General features: G+C 37.0%; 1 protein-coding gene across 4 annotated transcripts in view; it reads left to right on the top strand.

The window, feature by feature from the left end:
• The first annotated feature begins 579 nt into the window (after positions 1-579).
• Positions 580-16,265, top strand: part of LOC306855889 (histone-lysine N-methyltransferase EHMT1-like) — a 38,075-nt gene continuing 22,389 nt past the window's right edge. For 2 of the 4 annotated variants that reach the window (XM_079394826.1, XM_079394828.1), the window contains exon 1: positions 580-648. In XM_079394826.1, the coding sequence (XP_079250952.1) occupies positions 628-648 (21 nt within the window). In that variant the 5' untranslated portion in view covers positions 580-627. The remainder of the gene's footprint in view (positions 649-16,265) is intronic. The other 2 variants (XM_079394827.1, XM_079394829.1) reach the window with 1 other exon arrangement.

The raw sequence follows: 16,265 nt of genomic DNA on the forward strand, positions 1-16,265 counted from the left end.
ATGAATCAAGAACAGAGTAAGCTGCTATTTGAAATGAACAGATTATTTGAATGGTGAGGAAAAACTACTTTAAAACAGAAGTTTTACAAGTGAAACATACTGGAAATATGAGTTTAATCGACATAGGCCTATCATATTTTCAGCTTTCAATTTTGTGAGCAGCATATGGCTGCAGTAAATTGAAATGGGACATAAAACAATAAAACACTTAGCAATAAAACTAATTTAAAAACGCAATTAACAGGAACGTTTTAATTTAGATCATGTACTATGCCACTCTGGGGTGTTTTCTTTCTTTTAAATTGGATGTAAAGATTTACAAATACAGCCAGGGAGAAAAATAAATGTAAAAATAAAATTATAAACAAACAAACAAATAAATAAGATTAGGTGTCAATGAATTTCTGATTTTTTTTTTTTTTTTGTAGCCTATTTATTTATTTTTTCAAAATTGCAGAATTTTTGTATTAATGATTACAAGCTTGCTTGGGCATGAAGATGAAGATAATTACGTGATTCTCTGACACCGTTTGAAAGAACCGATTCTCAGAAATGAGTTGGATTCACTAAAAAGAAAGTGAATCAGTGACGTAATCATAAGGGGGCGGGGTCTCGGGGTGAGGAGCCATGGCTTCAATGAAAACTGAGGTAAGAGCAGAGCTACGATTTTACGTTGTTACTTTGTTTACCTGTGTACTGAAGCAGTTTTGGTCAGTTTGACTCAACGACGGATTGACAGACCGTGTGAAGCATATTGAGCAGGTGGTTGAGGGTTTGAGCGGCTATCCTGGGCAGGTTTCGTCACGGGTCTTTCAAAGAGCCCGCCTGACGGTCTGTTTCAGTGTGAAAACTCGGTGCTTTTGTGCGAGCGAGTGTGCGTGAAGCTTTGTGAAGAGAAATAATGAGGCGGCCTCCCTTTTTGCAGTGCGGCTGCTGTTGCCTGGAAACCTGAATACAGTTCGAATGTTCTCTTTGTACACTGCAAGGTGATTGTTGTTATGCTGGTTCCAGGGCTCTATCCGGCTTCAGATGCTGCTGCTGTGTTGCTATTGTAAATAAAGCGGCATATTGTTATATTATTCTACTTCATCCACAAACGCTTACCTTCGTAACTCAACCAAACACCCAGCGGGCTTTCCCTTTTGTTTGGGAATATTTTAATAATATCAGTGGTTTGTACTGTCTGTCATGCAGGAAGCTGTAGCTAAGCGTTATTGGTGCTAAAGCACTTGTCAACATGAGTGTTGTGTGGTTAAAATGAAGTTATTCCAAAGGCAATCGATTTGGAATTTCTGTAATCACCCTAAAGACATAAAATATTAAGAATTAGTTCAAAATTATGAAAGAAATTCCTACTACAATCCTGTATACAGTCCTTTAGGATATTCTGACAGGCGCCTCCTTAAGTCATGTTCATAGGAAGAGGTATTCAGTAATGTTTTAGTCTTTTTTTGCATGGCTCAAATAATTAGTATATTGGATAAAATTGAATGCATGTCAGTTTTATTACTGACAGCCATGTCTGCAGAGTGTTAGGTGCTCACTATATGGAGGAAATCAAACACATTGCCAAGTTTATTCATAGGAGAGAACTTGCACTGATTCGCCGACAGGGGGAGCCCGGTGATTGGGTCTTTTCCACAGTGTCTCTTGTAGGAAGGACGGTATGAGAGCTAATGTACATGAAGGTGCAGGATAGTATGGGCTGTAATGCAAGCCTCTGTTGGAGAAATGTTTTGTAGGAGACCTCACGAAAATGGGCCAATTGAGAAATTCTCCTTGGAGTGTTCTTGTGTTGTAGTGTTTATGCTTTAATGTGGAAGTTCCAGGTAGATATTGTTTTCGCTGCAAATACATTAGTGACTACATCCAGTGATTGACTCAAGTTGACTTTGTTGTCTTGGAAAACTGATCTACATGGGTGTCTTTGACATGAAGTCAAGGAAGGTGGGCATGTTGAAAAATTTTCAGTGAAAAAAAAAACTTGGCTAGGATGAAACCTGATGCGAAGGGGTGGCAATCTTTAGACACATAAAAATTTGATTTTCAGTTAAAGGGACATTTCACCCAAAAGTGAAAATACGGTGAGAATTTGTTTCCTTAAAATTAAAGTCAGTGGGGTAGCCTTTAATGTTGTTTGGTCCTTAACATTCTTCAAAATATCTTCTTCTGAGTTCAGCAGAACACAGAAATTCATACAGGTTTGGACCAATGTGATGATGATGACTTAACTTTCTTTTTTGGGGGGAACTATCACTTTGAAGTCATTGCAGTGTTCTGTAATTGTGCGATTAAAATAATTAAAAGTCATAGACTTATTTCCAAAGAAATTGTGGGAATGTGTTCTGATTGGCTCAGTAAAACAGACACAAATATATTTTAATGAGATTAATTATTTAAGTGATAGTAACCTGCAAAATGTGCACGTTGAATGTCTTAATTTTATTAGGCCTACATAGTTTTACATAAAACATTATTTGGTTCTTGTGCGAATAAAGTTAAGTTGAGTTCTCTTTTGCTGCTTCTTGTGGTTGAACAGACAAATACACACACAATATATCAAACACCCGTTGTGGCAAGTATTCTTGTTAACACTGTCAGTTATGTCTTAAAGCTGCAGTCCGTAACTTTTGGCACTCTAGCGATTTGATAAACAGAACTGCATGCGTCTTGTGGAAGAACTGGAGCTACTTTTCTCAGTTTGTCTATGACGAATCACGCAGGTACTGGGCTACGCCGCAGAAGTTCCACCAGTACCAGTCTGAAATAGTCCACTTTCACTTTTTGAATTTTAGTCGGTGTGTATGTACGCGAATTGCGTAGCTTGTCAGTGAACTACGGCTCAGTGTATTAAATGCCGCTCCATTTGAAAACAGGTGATGGAGATTTTGCGATAATCACGGAACCGTCTTTACTGACGAGATGTGCATGACTATCGTATGCAAAATATCATGCAGCCCTAGTCTGAATTGATATGGCAATATTGACGAACTTGCTGCTTTGGCAAGGGGTGGGGCAGTACTGAAACACCGTCTAAGCTGTTCGCCAATCACAACGCAATCACATTTAGTTTTTCGGAAGGCGGGCCTTCATCAAACCTGGAACTAATCGAGTCGTTTGTGCCAGGTTGGGGAGAGAGGTATTGTAATAATGTAAATTATGTGAAAAATAATGTGTTTTTCGAACCACCAAGCATGAGAGCATGTTCTAGTACACACCCAAAACAAAATCAAGACTTTGTAAAAGAGCATAATAGGACCCCTTTAAGGATAAGCCAAAAACATGGTTTGGAAAACGGATTCATGAATGATGTACTCACTTATTATATTAATTTTGTATGTTTTAAACACAAAAAAAGTTACGGACTGCAGCTTTAAGTAAACAAACAGTTGAGAAAGAAATGTGTATCAATTCAATGAATGTGTGCTTTATAATGTTTGCTCCTGTCTATGTCATTAATGTTAATCAAACAAGAAATGACAAAGAGAAAATAATTTGCTGTTCTTGCTCAAATAACATTTGTAGCTTTAACAAAGATTAATCTTTACTTTATACAGTGCAGACTATGCAGTGTTATTTTGCATTTGGTTTCAGTATCTGAATGCTGTTGTTAGACCAGCCTGAAAAATTATGTTGCTTGTAATTTGTTTTTGTTTTTACTTATTTATTTTTAAAATTAATTTAGTTATTTTAGTGTGGCAAGGCTAGTAAAAATTTTGGCAAGTAAAAAGTATTTTTAATTCTTTTTAATTTTCTGTGCAGATGCGCTCCCCCAAAAATCACCCCACTAACTGTAGAATGATTCATTCTTTTCAAATAAATCTATTCAGGTCATCAGGTGATAATTCCTGTATTTCTTAATATCATAATATTGATCAAAAACAATATGCTTTGTTGAATCACACAAATGCAATGAAAAAAATCTGCTGCAAAACTGGCTAGTGGGACACTGCATGGCATTAGGCAACTAAAAAAAGAAGGGCAGTTTTCACAGAAAGTTGCAAAGAGGATGTATGTCTTTGGTTTAAATGGGACAGTTTGTCCATAATTAAATTTCTTAAGCCACTTCTTGAAAAGGCTAACATTCAGTCATGTCTAGATGGATAAAAGCCTTGTTTTAGTGATGATTGAGACTGAAGTTGAACTCTTTGGCCTGAATGGAATGTGCTATGTTAGTATGTTTGGTGCAAACTAGTAAGTTTGACTACCAGCACTGTTATCTTGTTGTGGTCAGGAACCACCCATGTGGCAACCATGTGTGTTTTGTATTTGATGTTTAGCAATGGATAAATCTAAAAAAGATGCTAAAACAATAATAGTAACTCATTTAAATGATTGTGAGTCCGTTTGGAGTGAGTATAGGAGCTCACTGGCAATGGCCACTTCCAGTGGTGATATCAAACATGCTGTCTGAGTGTCAGCAGGGTCATTAACAGGAAGTTACTCGAGTGTTAACGTTCAGGTTGAGAGACGTGGGCTTGCACACCAACCATCTAAATTTTTTTGACTGTTTAAATACTACTAAAAATCAAGAAACCATTTTAATTTGTGCAACAAATTTATCAAATTGTATGTTCTGCATCTTTTTTTTTTCTGCGTAAAAAAACATAAAGGTAGAGACTTTTTGTTTTTAAGGTAATTAATAACCATATATTTAGTTGGTAGATGCTATAACTACATTGGCCCCACAAAGCATCCTTTTTCATTGATGCCCAACATTATTTTTGTATTGTGGAAAATGACAAATCATTTATAGGCTAATATATATTGTAAATGTTTTACTTGTAGAGGCCTTTAAATCCCCCTTGTGGAATATCTGATATCTGTGGCACTAGTAGTGTCACAAAACTATTTTCAAACAGGATGCCCTGACACTTCCTAAATTTGGGTAATTGAACTTCGTATGTTGTTTAGGATGTCGTGTTCAAATGTTCATATTTATTTTTTTCCCCAAATGTAATGTTTCTGCAGTCCATTTTTTATGATTTGATTCATTTTTAATAATTGAAAAGGATGTCTAGTCAATTGGATTCAAAAGCTTTAAAGGAGACCTATTATGCCCATTTTTACAATATGTAGAAGTGCAGGTGTGCCCAGAATCTGTCTGTGAAGTTTCAGTTCAAAAGCCCCACAGATCATTTATTATTTCAATTTGAAAATGACTATTTTGAGTGGAAGTAGAAACGCGCTGTTTTGTGTCTCTTTAAATGCAAATGAGCTGCTGCTAGGGATGGGTACCGAAACTCGGTATTAAATCGGTCTCGGGGCTAAATTATGAAAGACCGGAGTATCGATAAGCTCTGACGTTATCGGTACTTCTGTCGGTATTGGAGAAATTAAGAAAACACACATACATTTATTGTTGCTCTCTCTCTCTCTCTCTCTCTCTCTCTCTCTCTCTCTCTCTCTCTCTCTCTCTCTCTCTCTCTCTCTCTCTCTCTCTCTCTCTCTCTCTCTCTCTCTCTCTCTCTCTCTCTCTCTCTCTCTCTCTCTCTCTCTCTCTCTCTCTCTCTCTCTCTATATATATATATATATATATATATATATATATATATATATATATATATATATATATATGTCGCCAGCTGTTTTTATGTGCAATAATATTCAAACATTTGCTTCAGCACACGCAACATGAAAGTCCTGTTTAATTATGATAGAAGAGAGAACCAACTATTCAAACATCTGCTCACACTTTATAGGCCTGTGGCTGTTATATTAAGCTAAGTATTTTTTTTTTTTTTTTCGATTTTGGCTTCCAAGGATTATAGCCGCATTTCTCCCTTCCCTTCATAGCGGCGCGGATTCGTTCCTCCGAACCAAAACTTAACATCTGAATCAGCTCAATCGGTGATTGTTATAAAATGCCGTCTTTACTGTTGCTACATTGCAGGACATATTTGATAGTAAAACGTTGAAAGTACAATCTGAACAAGTGACGCTGTTCAGGCTGAAATGTGTGTGCGCGCGTGTGCCTGCGCGGCGGCGTGCTCCAAAACGGACAAGCAAAGTACACTTTGAGCTTCGGGCGCGTCGAAATAACATACAAAAATATGCCAAAAAAATACACACACAATGTGTCAAAATGGCCGGTTATGAGAGTCTTCACTTTTATATTTTAAGTGGACGAGAACAGTTGGGAGAAAATCCGATGCGTGCCAGTATATTGTCTTAAAGTGTCAGACTGGAGCGTGAGCCATCAATGTTAATCAAAGAACAAAATGCAAAGAGAAAATCACCCACAGCTCTTAATCTGAACAACGTTATAGCTTTAATAAACATAAATCTATCAGTACATACAGTGAAAACTATGCAGTGCTCATTTACATTTGATTACTTTTGTAACTATTACTTACCTGAACATTAACATTAGTAGACCTTCATGGAAAAATGAAAGCACTGTTTATTTCATTTCGTTTGTGTGTTTGTTTTATTGTATTTGTCAGTTTGTTTTACTTTGTTTCTTTGTTCATGTTGTTACTGTATCTTATCTTATGTATATAAAACACTAAAAATACCTGCACACTGGTACATTTACAAATTGATGAAGTGCAGGCATTTTTAGTGTTTTATATGCATAAGATAAGATACTGTAAGAATATGAACAAAGAAACAAAGTAAAACAAAAAGTACCGATAAGAATACCGTTAAAGTACCGGATCGATAAGCAGTATCGATAAGAGTAGTAATACCGTTAAAACCTTAACGATACCCATCCCTAGCTGCTGCTCCCTGCCCCCTTTTCCAGAATAGGGCTTTGCCTTTACAGCTCATACCTCAAATACACAGCTAAAAAACATCTGCTTGGTTTTGATTATCATGTCTATCCCGCTGAAATCATGCATTTTAAACCACATTAGTTTAAACTTTTGAACACCCCTGACGCACGCACAAAGAAAGCCTCTGTCACATGCCATCGGAGTAATAACTGTATACACGTTAAATACACACACGTTTATATTAAGAACACATATGAGTTACAAAAACAGTCAGTTATGTCTGTGGAGGTAAACAGCTGAGAAAGAAATTGCATGTTTATATTAGATCTGTGTGGCATCAGCGTAATATACAGTAAATTAATCAATAAATCTTTCTTGTCTCCTCTAAATAGCTGGGACTCTAAATAGTATTCTGTGCTTGTCAGTGCAGACAAAGACAGAACAGTTAGCATGCTTTGCTCAAACTTTCGCCATGGCGTTAGAACTGGTACACCGTTGTTGCTTGCGAAAGCACAATGGTGGCGCCGTGGGTGGTAATATTATAATAAAATCCACTTTCTACAGAGGGAGCAAAATCTGAGCGGCTCATTTTTTCACAAGTTTGCAGAGAATGGCTTACTAAAAAATTACTGGGTTGTTCTTTTTCACGTTTTAGTAGATGCACCGGGGACCCGATTATTGCATTATATAACAGGGAAAAAGTAGGATTTTCATGATATGTCACCTTTAACAATTTATTTTATGTATTTTTAAAGGGATAGTTCACCCAAAAATGAAAATTAGGCTATATCATTAATTACTCACCCTTGTGTCATTCCAAACCTGTAAGACCTTTTAAGACCTTTTTTTTTTTTTAAAGACCAAATTAAGATATTTCGGATGAAATCCTAGAGCTTTCTGACCCTCCATAGACAGCAAGGGTCCTACAACTATCAAGGCACGGAAACGTAGTAAGGGCCTCATTAAAATAGTCCATGTGACATCAGTGGTTCAACCTTAATTTTATGAAGCTACGAGAATTCTTTTTGTGTGAAAAGAAAACTAAAATAACTTTATTCAACAATTCTTCTCCTCCACGTCACCCGTCATTTTGTATCAGGGCACATGCAAATGCTCTCCTCTAAATGTAATAATAATTCATTTTCATTTTTGGGTGAACTATCCCTTTAAAACTATCCCTAGAAACAATTCCATTAATTGGCAAAAAAGTGCTGCGCTACAGAGATTTGGATTAACACATGGATGCAAAATGTGATATTTTAAAGTCCATGTAAAGTCAATTCTGAGAATTGTTTGTAAATGCATTATAAATGTTAGAAATGCATTGCTGAAACATGTAAAGACTGTGAACTATGTAGTACTTAATTGTGGAGTTAGACAGTTTTTTACCATTTTCGTGATTAGGATTTTTTAGGCGGGGCTAAATCAGGACTTGATGACGCAGTCGAGCCACTGAGCACGGCCCCTCCCCCAACACTGCAAGATGTGTGTTCCACTTGAAGCAGTGCTGCAGACCGAACACACTTAATAACTAGAGCACATTAGCATCAGTGGTTCACGGCTTAATCGCGAGTTACTGTCATTACCGTTAGTTACTACAGTCTACAGTTTGTTAGCTAGCTATGCCTTTGTCACGTAAATGCATAATACCTGTTTGCGATCATTTACAAAACAGCTCGGTCTCCTTATTAAATAAGCTGCAGAGGAAGACAGTTGAGAGAGACAGCAGCTTTCCCGCGAGTGGGCGTGATTTCAGCGCCGCTAGTGGACACGACCCCAGCATTTGAGAGTAGAGAATACGTCTTATTTTTTCAAGATTTTGATACCTTATTTTATTCACTTGGCGGGTTTTTTTAGCATTCAAATTTGGCTGGGTGATTAATAACACATTTTTCTGTGGTGTGACAAACTCAGAACACACATTTAATATTGACTTTACACGGACTTTAATGAACTGTGTTATTATTTTGAGAAGCACATGCTATTGTATGATAATATAATATACTTCTGTCATAATTTCTTCAAGGTAAACCAAGCTTTTATTTTGGTGGTTTTGAAACTTGCAACTGAAAATCTGCTGAAAAATTGGCTAGTGGCACTGTGGCAACCATTTATTGCAACAAAATGCAAAAGACAGACAATAGTTAGATCGGGCTGTCTTTCCAAATTAGCAACCAAACGATGTATGTCTTTGGTTTTAATGGGATGGTTTTTCATACTACATTTCATACTTTCATGCTCTTTTGGCTAAATAGAATTCATTTGCATTTTTGAACATTTTTACGTACAAAACAATCTCTTTTCACACGAATTCAACTAAAACGCTGTATTATGCATGCCAGGCCAGTAGATGGCGATGTCACTTTGTAACGAAATTGCGCATGCCTATAGACTGATCACGTAATACGCATGCGCATGACTTCACTATTTTCACAAATACTTGTTTTTGCAGTTTACATGGAGACGGTAACGGTATCGAATTCAGAAACGTACACTTTGAAACCCGGATTAAACAAAATCACACTTAATAAACATATCACATAATTTCTTTGCCTTATCACTTCTCATACGGAGTAGGTATTCTGCGCTGCACTTTTTTCAAAAACATTCCTGAGCACTGCGTCTCGCGGTTTTAGACGCAAAGATGTGTTCTTTTTATTAAGAACTTAGAGTAAATACTTGCGCGCATCACAAGATCACTGAGATGGTGCCCTGCTCTTTTTCTTAATCAGCAGTTTTCTATTTACATTCATTATTTAAAACATTTGTTTATAGGAGATGCAAGTTATTATTTTCTACTTTTCATATGACAATATTTAAAATGTATTTTGTTTGCAAGGGATGCTGGTTATTTTCTACTTTTGACATGGCAATATTAATTTATTTTGTTTGCAAATTATAAAAGATGTTTTCTATTTTTTTTTAAGAAACTTGCTTTTATAATAAAACTGAAATGTGAATTTTTCTTAAGATGTCTTCATTTCATGCAAGCTTTGAATTTATTGTTCGAAATATTGAAACAAATAACCATAAATAGTTTGTTTCCTTCAATTATTTTAAAATCACAAAAATGAGAAATGCACTCGAAAACAATCCCACTTTTAGTTTAGTATATTTACGGTACAAACCTCTTTTTTTTGGTTAATGATTTCAGACCTCAAAAAATGATCAAATATTTCTTTATTTTGTTGTTTTATGGTTTGTTTAAAGTTAAGACTTCATGTTTTATTTTGTAGATCTACTCAAGTCACTTGCTTTTGGGAAATCAAAAGGAACTACATTAGACAATGGTCTCAACCTCCCTGCTAGAAAACATATCTAGTCTGACTGAATATTTTGAGTGGTTTATAATCATTTCCAGTGTATTTTAATGATCTATAATTTACAAGTCCTGTTGACATTAAAATTTCAAAGCAGCTGGATAAAAATGAAAAGAGACAAAATGATTCAGTTTCCTTTTGCATTTTTAAAAATTGTTTCAGTTTGGCTCAAGGATATTTTGCTGAAATCCAAACCACATGGCTTGAAATGGCCCTTTTGTTTTTTATATTGCAGGACACAAAGTTTGATGCTTAATAATTAGTTTATTATGTGTAAAAGCACAGGTTTGACACTTCAAAACCCAATGAAACATTGATAAATATACGCATTCAAAAAATGTGCTGTTAATGTGCTTCAAAATATCACATAAGATTGAGCAACAGTAACAGCGTTAAACACACCAAAGAGCCCATTGATTGTAGCTAGAGCCCGTTCCATGAAATGGCTGCAGTGTTGTTTTTTTTCTGCTCTTCCTTCTTCGTGAAGAACAGTAGAGCTCCATCTGAGCATGCTCAGTGTGGGCCATGTCAGAGCTTTTTACAGAGAGCTGGTCATGTGACCTGTGCTCAGGGACGGTGCATGTGTGGGAAGATAGCTAGTCGTTTGGAGAGTGTAAATTTGTTTCCTCCTCCCCCATGAAGACCACTGCTTAAGGCAGGTACAGCCATGTTGCTAGAGGGTTTGACCTCTAAATAAAGCAGGATTATTTCCATCTCCATTTTTGATTTTGTGGTCAAAGGAACAAGTATTTCCAGATAGCTGCTCCCAACTGGTTTGCTGTAGGTTTTTTGAAAGAAATGGACTCGGTGCTCCAAAGATTCACTGTTTTGCTGCTTGGAAATGAGTTTTTCTTCTTCTTTTGGATTTCATTTGATTCATCTGTCTTCTTTCTGATGAACTGATTAAGCTCACGTTCCAGGATCTGAAGAGCGGGCCTGCTTGAAGTTGGACAGGAACTTGTAGCAATCGCAGTTTTGCGAGACTTGGTCCTGTGCTCATCCCAAATCTGACCTCCGAATGTTTTCCTTGGAAGGATTTTTTGGGGTGTAGCTGTACCCCAAAAAACATATTTAATTGGCTTAACATGCCTCTTCATCAAGTTTGACATTTTTGAAAGAATAACCACAAATTTTCTTAATCTATTTAAAGGATAGATTTATTTAATCTCTCATTCAAGTCATCAACTTAGAAAAACCTGCAGCCTCTCAAATGCGGCACAAGTTCCTGTTAAATCTTAGACAAGAACGTTATTGGCATTATTAGATGGTTTACTACAACGTTTTTGCATTTGTCTTCAAAGGCAGAAAAGAAGAACTTGCAAATGGGATAAACTTGAGCAGCCAAGCAAACAGAGCCGGTTATGCAGGCAATCCTTGATGCTTTTCCTGATACCCGAGTGCTGACATCGGCCGCCTATAATCAGCAGTGCAAAACATAGACCGCTGCTACTCTTGCTGGCAATGAGCTTGGTTTCGCTGGCTGGTCCTGTTGTAGATTCCTTTCAGGTGAATACTAGGATCCCTCTGCATTTGTAAAAAGCTTGTTTGCATGCCTGGAGCCATCTGGATTTATATTCTCAAAACACAAGTCTGCGTCTCTGTGTTTATGTTTTATATTGCTATTTCTTTTGTGATAGGGTGATAGATAGCTGTAGATTCAAGAGAAATGCAAAGAAATGATAGGCCATCCAAACAAGTCGTGAATAGCCACAGTGTCGCTCTCTTTTCTTTTTGTTTGTAACTCTCCCTCCTTCCCTCTCATTGTTTTCCTCCACTGTGCTGTTGAAAACCAGGAAAGCATAGAAGATGTTAGCCGTTTCCCAGCTGGAAGATTTGAAACTACATTGTTGCACTCTATAAAAACACCTCGAGGGCCTTTAGTATGATAATCATGACTTCTGGGAAATCGGTTTCTCTGACTCTCTGTGTCAGTTGTATGAGGTGATTACAAAATGGCTGAGTGAAACTGCTTGTATGCAGGGTTTAGTTGAAGTCCTGTCCTGTGGTGGTGTCAGTACAGCAGTTTTTTGGCAGAATGAAAATCAAGAGACGTTTCAAGGTTGCAAGACGGGGCCTTGACGTGTGTTGAGAAATGATTCTTGCAAAATCATAAGGAATTTCATACTTAAGATCTATTTCATTGCTGCGAAACTTTAGCTATCGCGCAGAGCATTCATAGTTCTCATACTGAATGTATGCATAACCCTATATTGCATCTATCTTGGAGAAATGCATTAGAACTGTGGAAGAATTTAGAGCAATAGAACAGCTATGAATACCCACAGATTTTGTTATCAATATCAGTACTGGTTAGTATGAGAGCACTAGATTTCTTTCAGAGTGAAATATACAGGCTACAGAGCTACGTCATATGAACTAATTAGGCCTCCTGCTTTGTATTGCTCTGATAAAATGGAGATATAGGCTTGATTTGTGTCATGAAGATGAGGCTATGAAGATCTGTTGTTTTTTAGAAATACTACATGGTTCCTGGCAATTTTGGAGGAAATGCAGTAGCTCACATATATACACTACCGTTCAAAAGTTGGGCTCAGATTAAAAAAAAAAATAATAATACTTTTTATTTTTGCCAGGGACGCATTAAACCAAACCAAAAGTTACAGACATTTGTTGGTACCGATAGCCTTTTGGGCAGTGCGCCGATATACTGTGTCGTTGCGCTTACTGGTGTCCCGAGTTCGAATCCTGACTTGAGGACCTTTCCCGATTCCACCCCCCTCTCTCTCCCACTTCCTGTTAACGCTAAAACTGTCCTATCAAAAAAAAAAAAGTTTTATAAAAAGTGACAGATATTTGCATTGTTCCAAAAAATAAAAAATATAAATTAAAAAAGTGTAGGGCTGGATGAGTTATTAATTGTTGATTTGTTTTCCCTGAAATGACTGGTATGATTGCAAATACACATATTTACTAAAAATCCCAGAGCAAAAAGCTCATAACATGGGCTTAAATCCTATTTTTTTTATTTCATTGGATATTGAAATTACTTTTTCATTGGAAAGAATGAAATGAAACAACCACAGTTTAAATCCTGTGCTAGTCTGTTTCCTCATGATTATTAAATATTTGTACTGTTGAAACAGTATCTGTGAAATATGCTCTTTTGATGGAGTCAGTTTACCTTCATGGCCTCCAGTACACAACCCTTGTTTAATATAAGTGATTTCAGTTTTGGATACAGAGAAATTGAAGCTGATTCGTAAAGACTACATCCAATCTATATTGTTTTTCATTAACCTATGCATTTACATACTGGACCACCAACCCATATAAAGCATCTTGATTTCTGCATCTGATTAATATACAAATGTACCAAACAGCTTCTTTTTAGACAGCTTTGATTTGACTACCAACACTAAGTAATGTCTTTGCCACTGGATTCTCTGGGCCTTGTGTCTCTCATGATATCCGTACCCTGCTAAGGGACTCCAAAGAGATAAAGATCTCTTGAGAGACGACATCAGATTAAGGATAACACAGTCTTGCTTCTGGTTCCTGTAGTAGACAGCAGAGCTTCATGTTTCTGTAGCTTCACCATACCTTTCCTTCTCCTTTCCAGCAATGAAATGGCTGCCTGAATTCGTTGTTGCCCTGCTCTCAGGAGAAAAAAATTTGAAATTTGAACTGACTGAGCATGCTCAGTGTGAGCTTTATCTAGCTCGGCCGACAGAGGGAGCCTCTAGGTCACATGATCAACAAGCTGGTTGAATGCTTGCATGCGGGAGGAGAAAAGAAAAGAGGAGCAGTCAGCTCGAAGCTCTTTTTCCCTCAACGGAGGCCATCGTTGTGAAAGCAGGTATGAAACCAATGGTGGAACACCTTCAGTGATTAAGTGCTTTGGTTCTTCATCTTGCTGGTTCTTAATGTTCATCATTTGATACTCGTCATCTTGATTCTTTGTGTTTAGCCATCACTTACTCATCTCACCATTCACTTTCAGTCCATTGATGTTCAGAGGAGAGGAAGGCTCTGAGAAATGACTGAAAATGGCACCCAGTCTCCCTCTTAAGCTTTCAGCCAGTGCTGTAGTCAACGGCCCTCTCAGCTGAAACAAGAGCATGCAGTGTCAAAATCCGTTTGAGCTTGAAGCCTTCAACAGTGGCTTTTCCTTCCTTCACAGAGGTCTGAGTCAACATTTGAAGTCTTGAGAAGAAAAAAACCCCTGGGGATTAATAGCATCTGTGGTCAGATGGTTGCTGCTTCTGTTGGCACAAATCTTTAGAAAAATATAAAGCAAAGGAAGAGGAGTGGTTTCTGAATACTGGGCAGCAAGCAAGTGGTTCAGTTTTATCATCTGTTTTAACGTCCGGGACCTTTCTTTAGTTTGTATTTGCTCGTTCTGCTTGTTTTGACGTCTTCATTGATCTGGATCCTGAGAATTGTAGATGCCTTTAAAGAGTGGAGACCTAGCAAGCATCCCAAAACGTTCTATACGCTGTTTTTTTCTTTAATAAAGCCACCGTGAAATCTACATTTTCAATTCTTATTTTTTATTATAAATTATTTATTTGTGCACATAATTTTTTTTAAATTCTTGTGCCACCTTTAATCAAAAATCGCCTTCATAATGATATCTGTTCTCCAATGACGTATATTGCAACGGTTCAATGATGTGAACAATCCAAATAATCCTAAATGGGCAAAATCAAGTTCTGTCCTACATTTTTTTTCACTTGGCTAGCATTAGCATTTAAATAGCATTGGAAACCATAGACATTATACAACTATTGGGTAAATGCTTTAATTGGCTACATTGTCAGATTTCACAAACATTTTTATTGAAACTAGTGCCTTGCAGTTTTAAAAACAAATATGGTTACTTTACAATTTAAATCTGAATTTGTCTGAAAAATATGTTTAAATTTTTGGCAGTCAGCTCAAATATCGATGTTGAAAATGGCAGGTCAATTGTAGAGGCATTACATTGTGGGATACAGTATTTCTTATTGTGTGCTCTGTTGTATTTCTTCTTTTTGCCAAGTATTGTAAGTAATTTCATTTCATGCATAATTTTCGCAATATGCATACCATGTACTGCAGAAATGATAAGAGTGGTGTGGTTGGTAGTATGCTATTTCCAAACATAGACACATTGTTGAGGAAGAAAATATTTGCAGGCCCAGGCCTGTTGAGAGATCCTTGGCTGCCAATGTGAGGAGACTAGACTACAGTAAATCTGAAAACATGCTTTTTGTATGTTTCCTTGGAGAGCTATTTTAAATCGTCCAGTTGCAGAGAGGCTTTAATGAGAAGCAGGTTCTGTGACAAGACTGATGACACAGTTTAGTGGTTAGTCTTTGCTGCAAGACCTAAAGAATGAGGCCTGTTGTTTTTTTTCCCCGATCTTCTTATTTCCCCGCATTTTTATTCCTCCAAATGTGAATTGACCAAACACAGTGGGACAAAGTTGTGTCGAGTTTCATGCTTCATGCATTTTGGCTTAGTTTTGTAATGTATGGAGTAATCATTTTGCATTGTCAAATGGTTTCAGCCCTTGTTTAGCGTATTTATCGCTTTTGAATGGATTGGTCATATTGCCCTCTGCCTTGGCTTGTATTTTGGTGTCTTCATTGATTGCCATTCATGCATGAGCCACAGCCGCAGCTGACAAACCGTGCAGTTCCTTCAGCTCTGACGTTTGGTTGCACGTAATTGGATATTAAAATGAAATAAAGGTGTGAATCATTTTTAGCACTCTCATATTTCATACGTCCTCATTAAGACATTGCGCTCAAGGCTTGTGGTGTGTGTTGAAACTATTAGGAAGGTGAGGGCAACAAAATCCTTATGGGATATGTTTGCACTTTGATCTCTGCCGCCAAACGGCATGATACAAACCCCAGTCACCGTTTACTTCAGAATCCATAGCTCAGATTAATGAAGTCAAGTCTTAAAAATCCCACCGGGTGGCTGATTAATTCTTAGCAGATACCTGAGAAGCTGATCATATGCATGTGGAATAGAAAAACATGTTTATTGGTGGTGAGTTGGAAAGTAATGCTGCATTTGTGCTCTCCATAGACACCAAAATAGGTCATAAAACTATATCCCACCCAGCTTTAATAAAACGGTAAGCTGATTTAGTCTTCTGTATTTTAGCTGATATTTATTCATGAGAAAAATTACATCATGGGGTGATACCCAGTCTTAAGAATTATTGTTTATTTATTTTTTTTACAAACCCTAGTATAGCCTTATATGTGGA

Source organism: Barbus barbus (assembly GCF_936440315.1).
Source record: "Barbus barbus genome assembly, chromosome: 36".
Taxonomy (NCBI): Eukaryota; Metazoa; Chordata; class Actinopteri; order Cypriniformes; family Cyprinidae; genus Barbus; species Barbus barbus.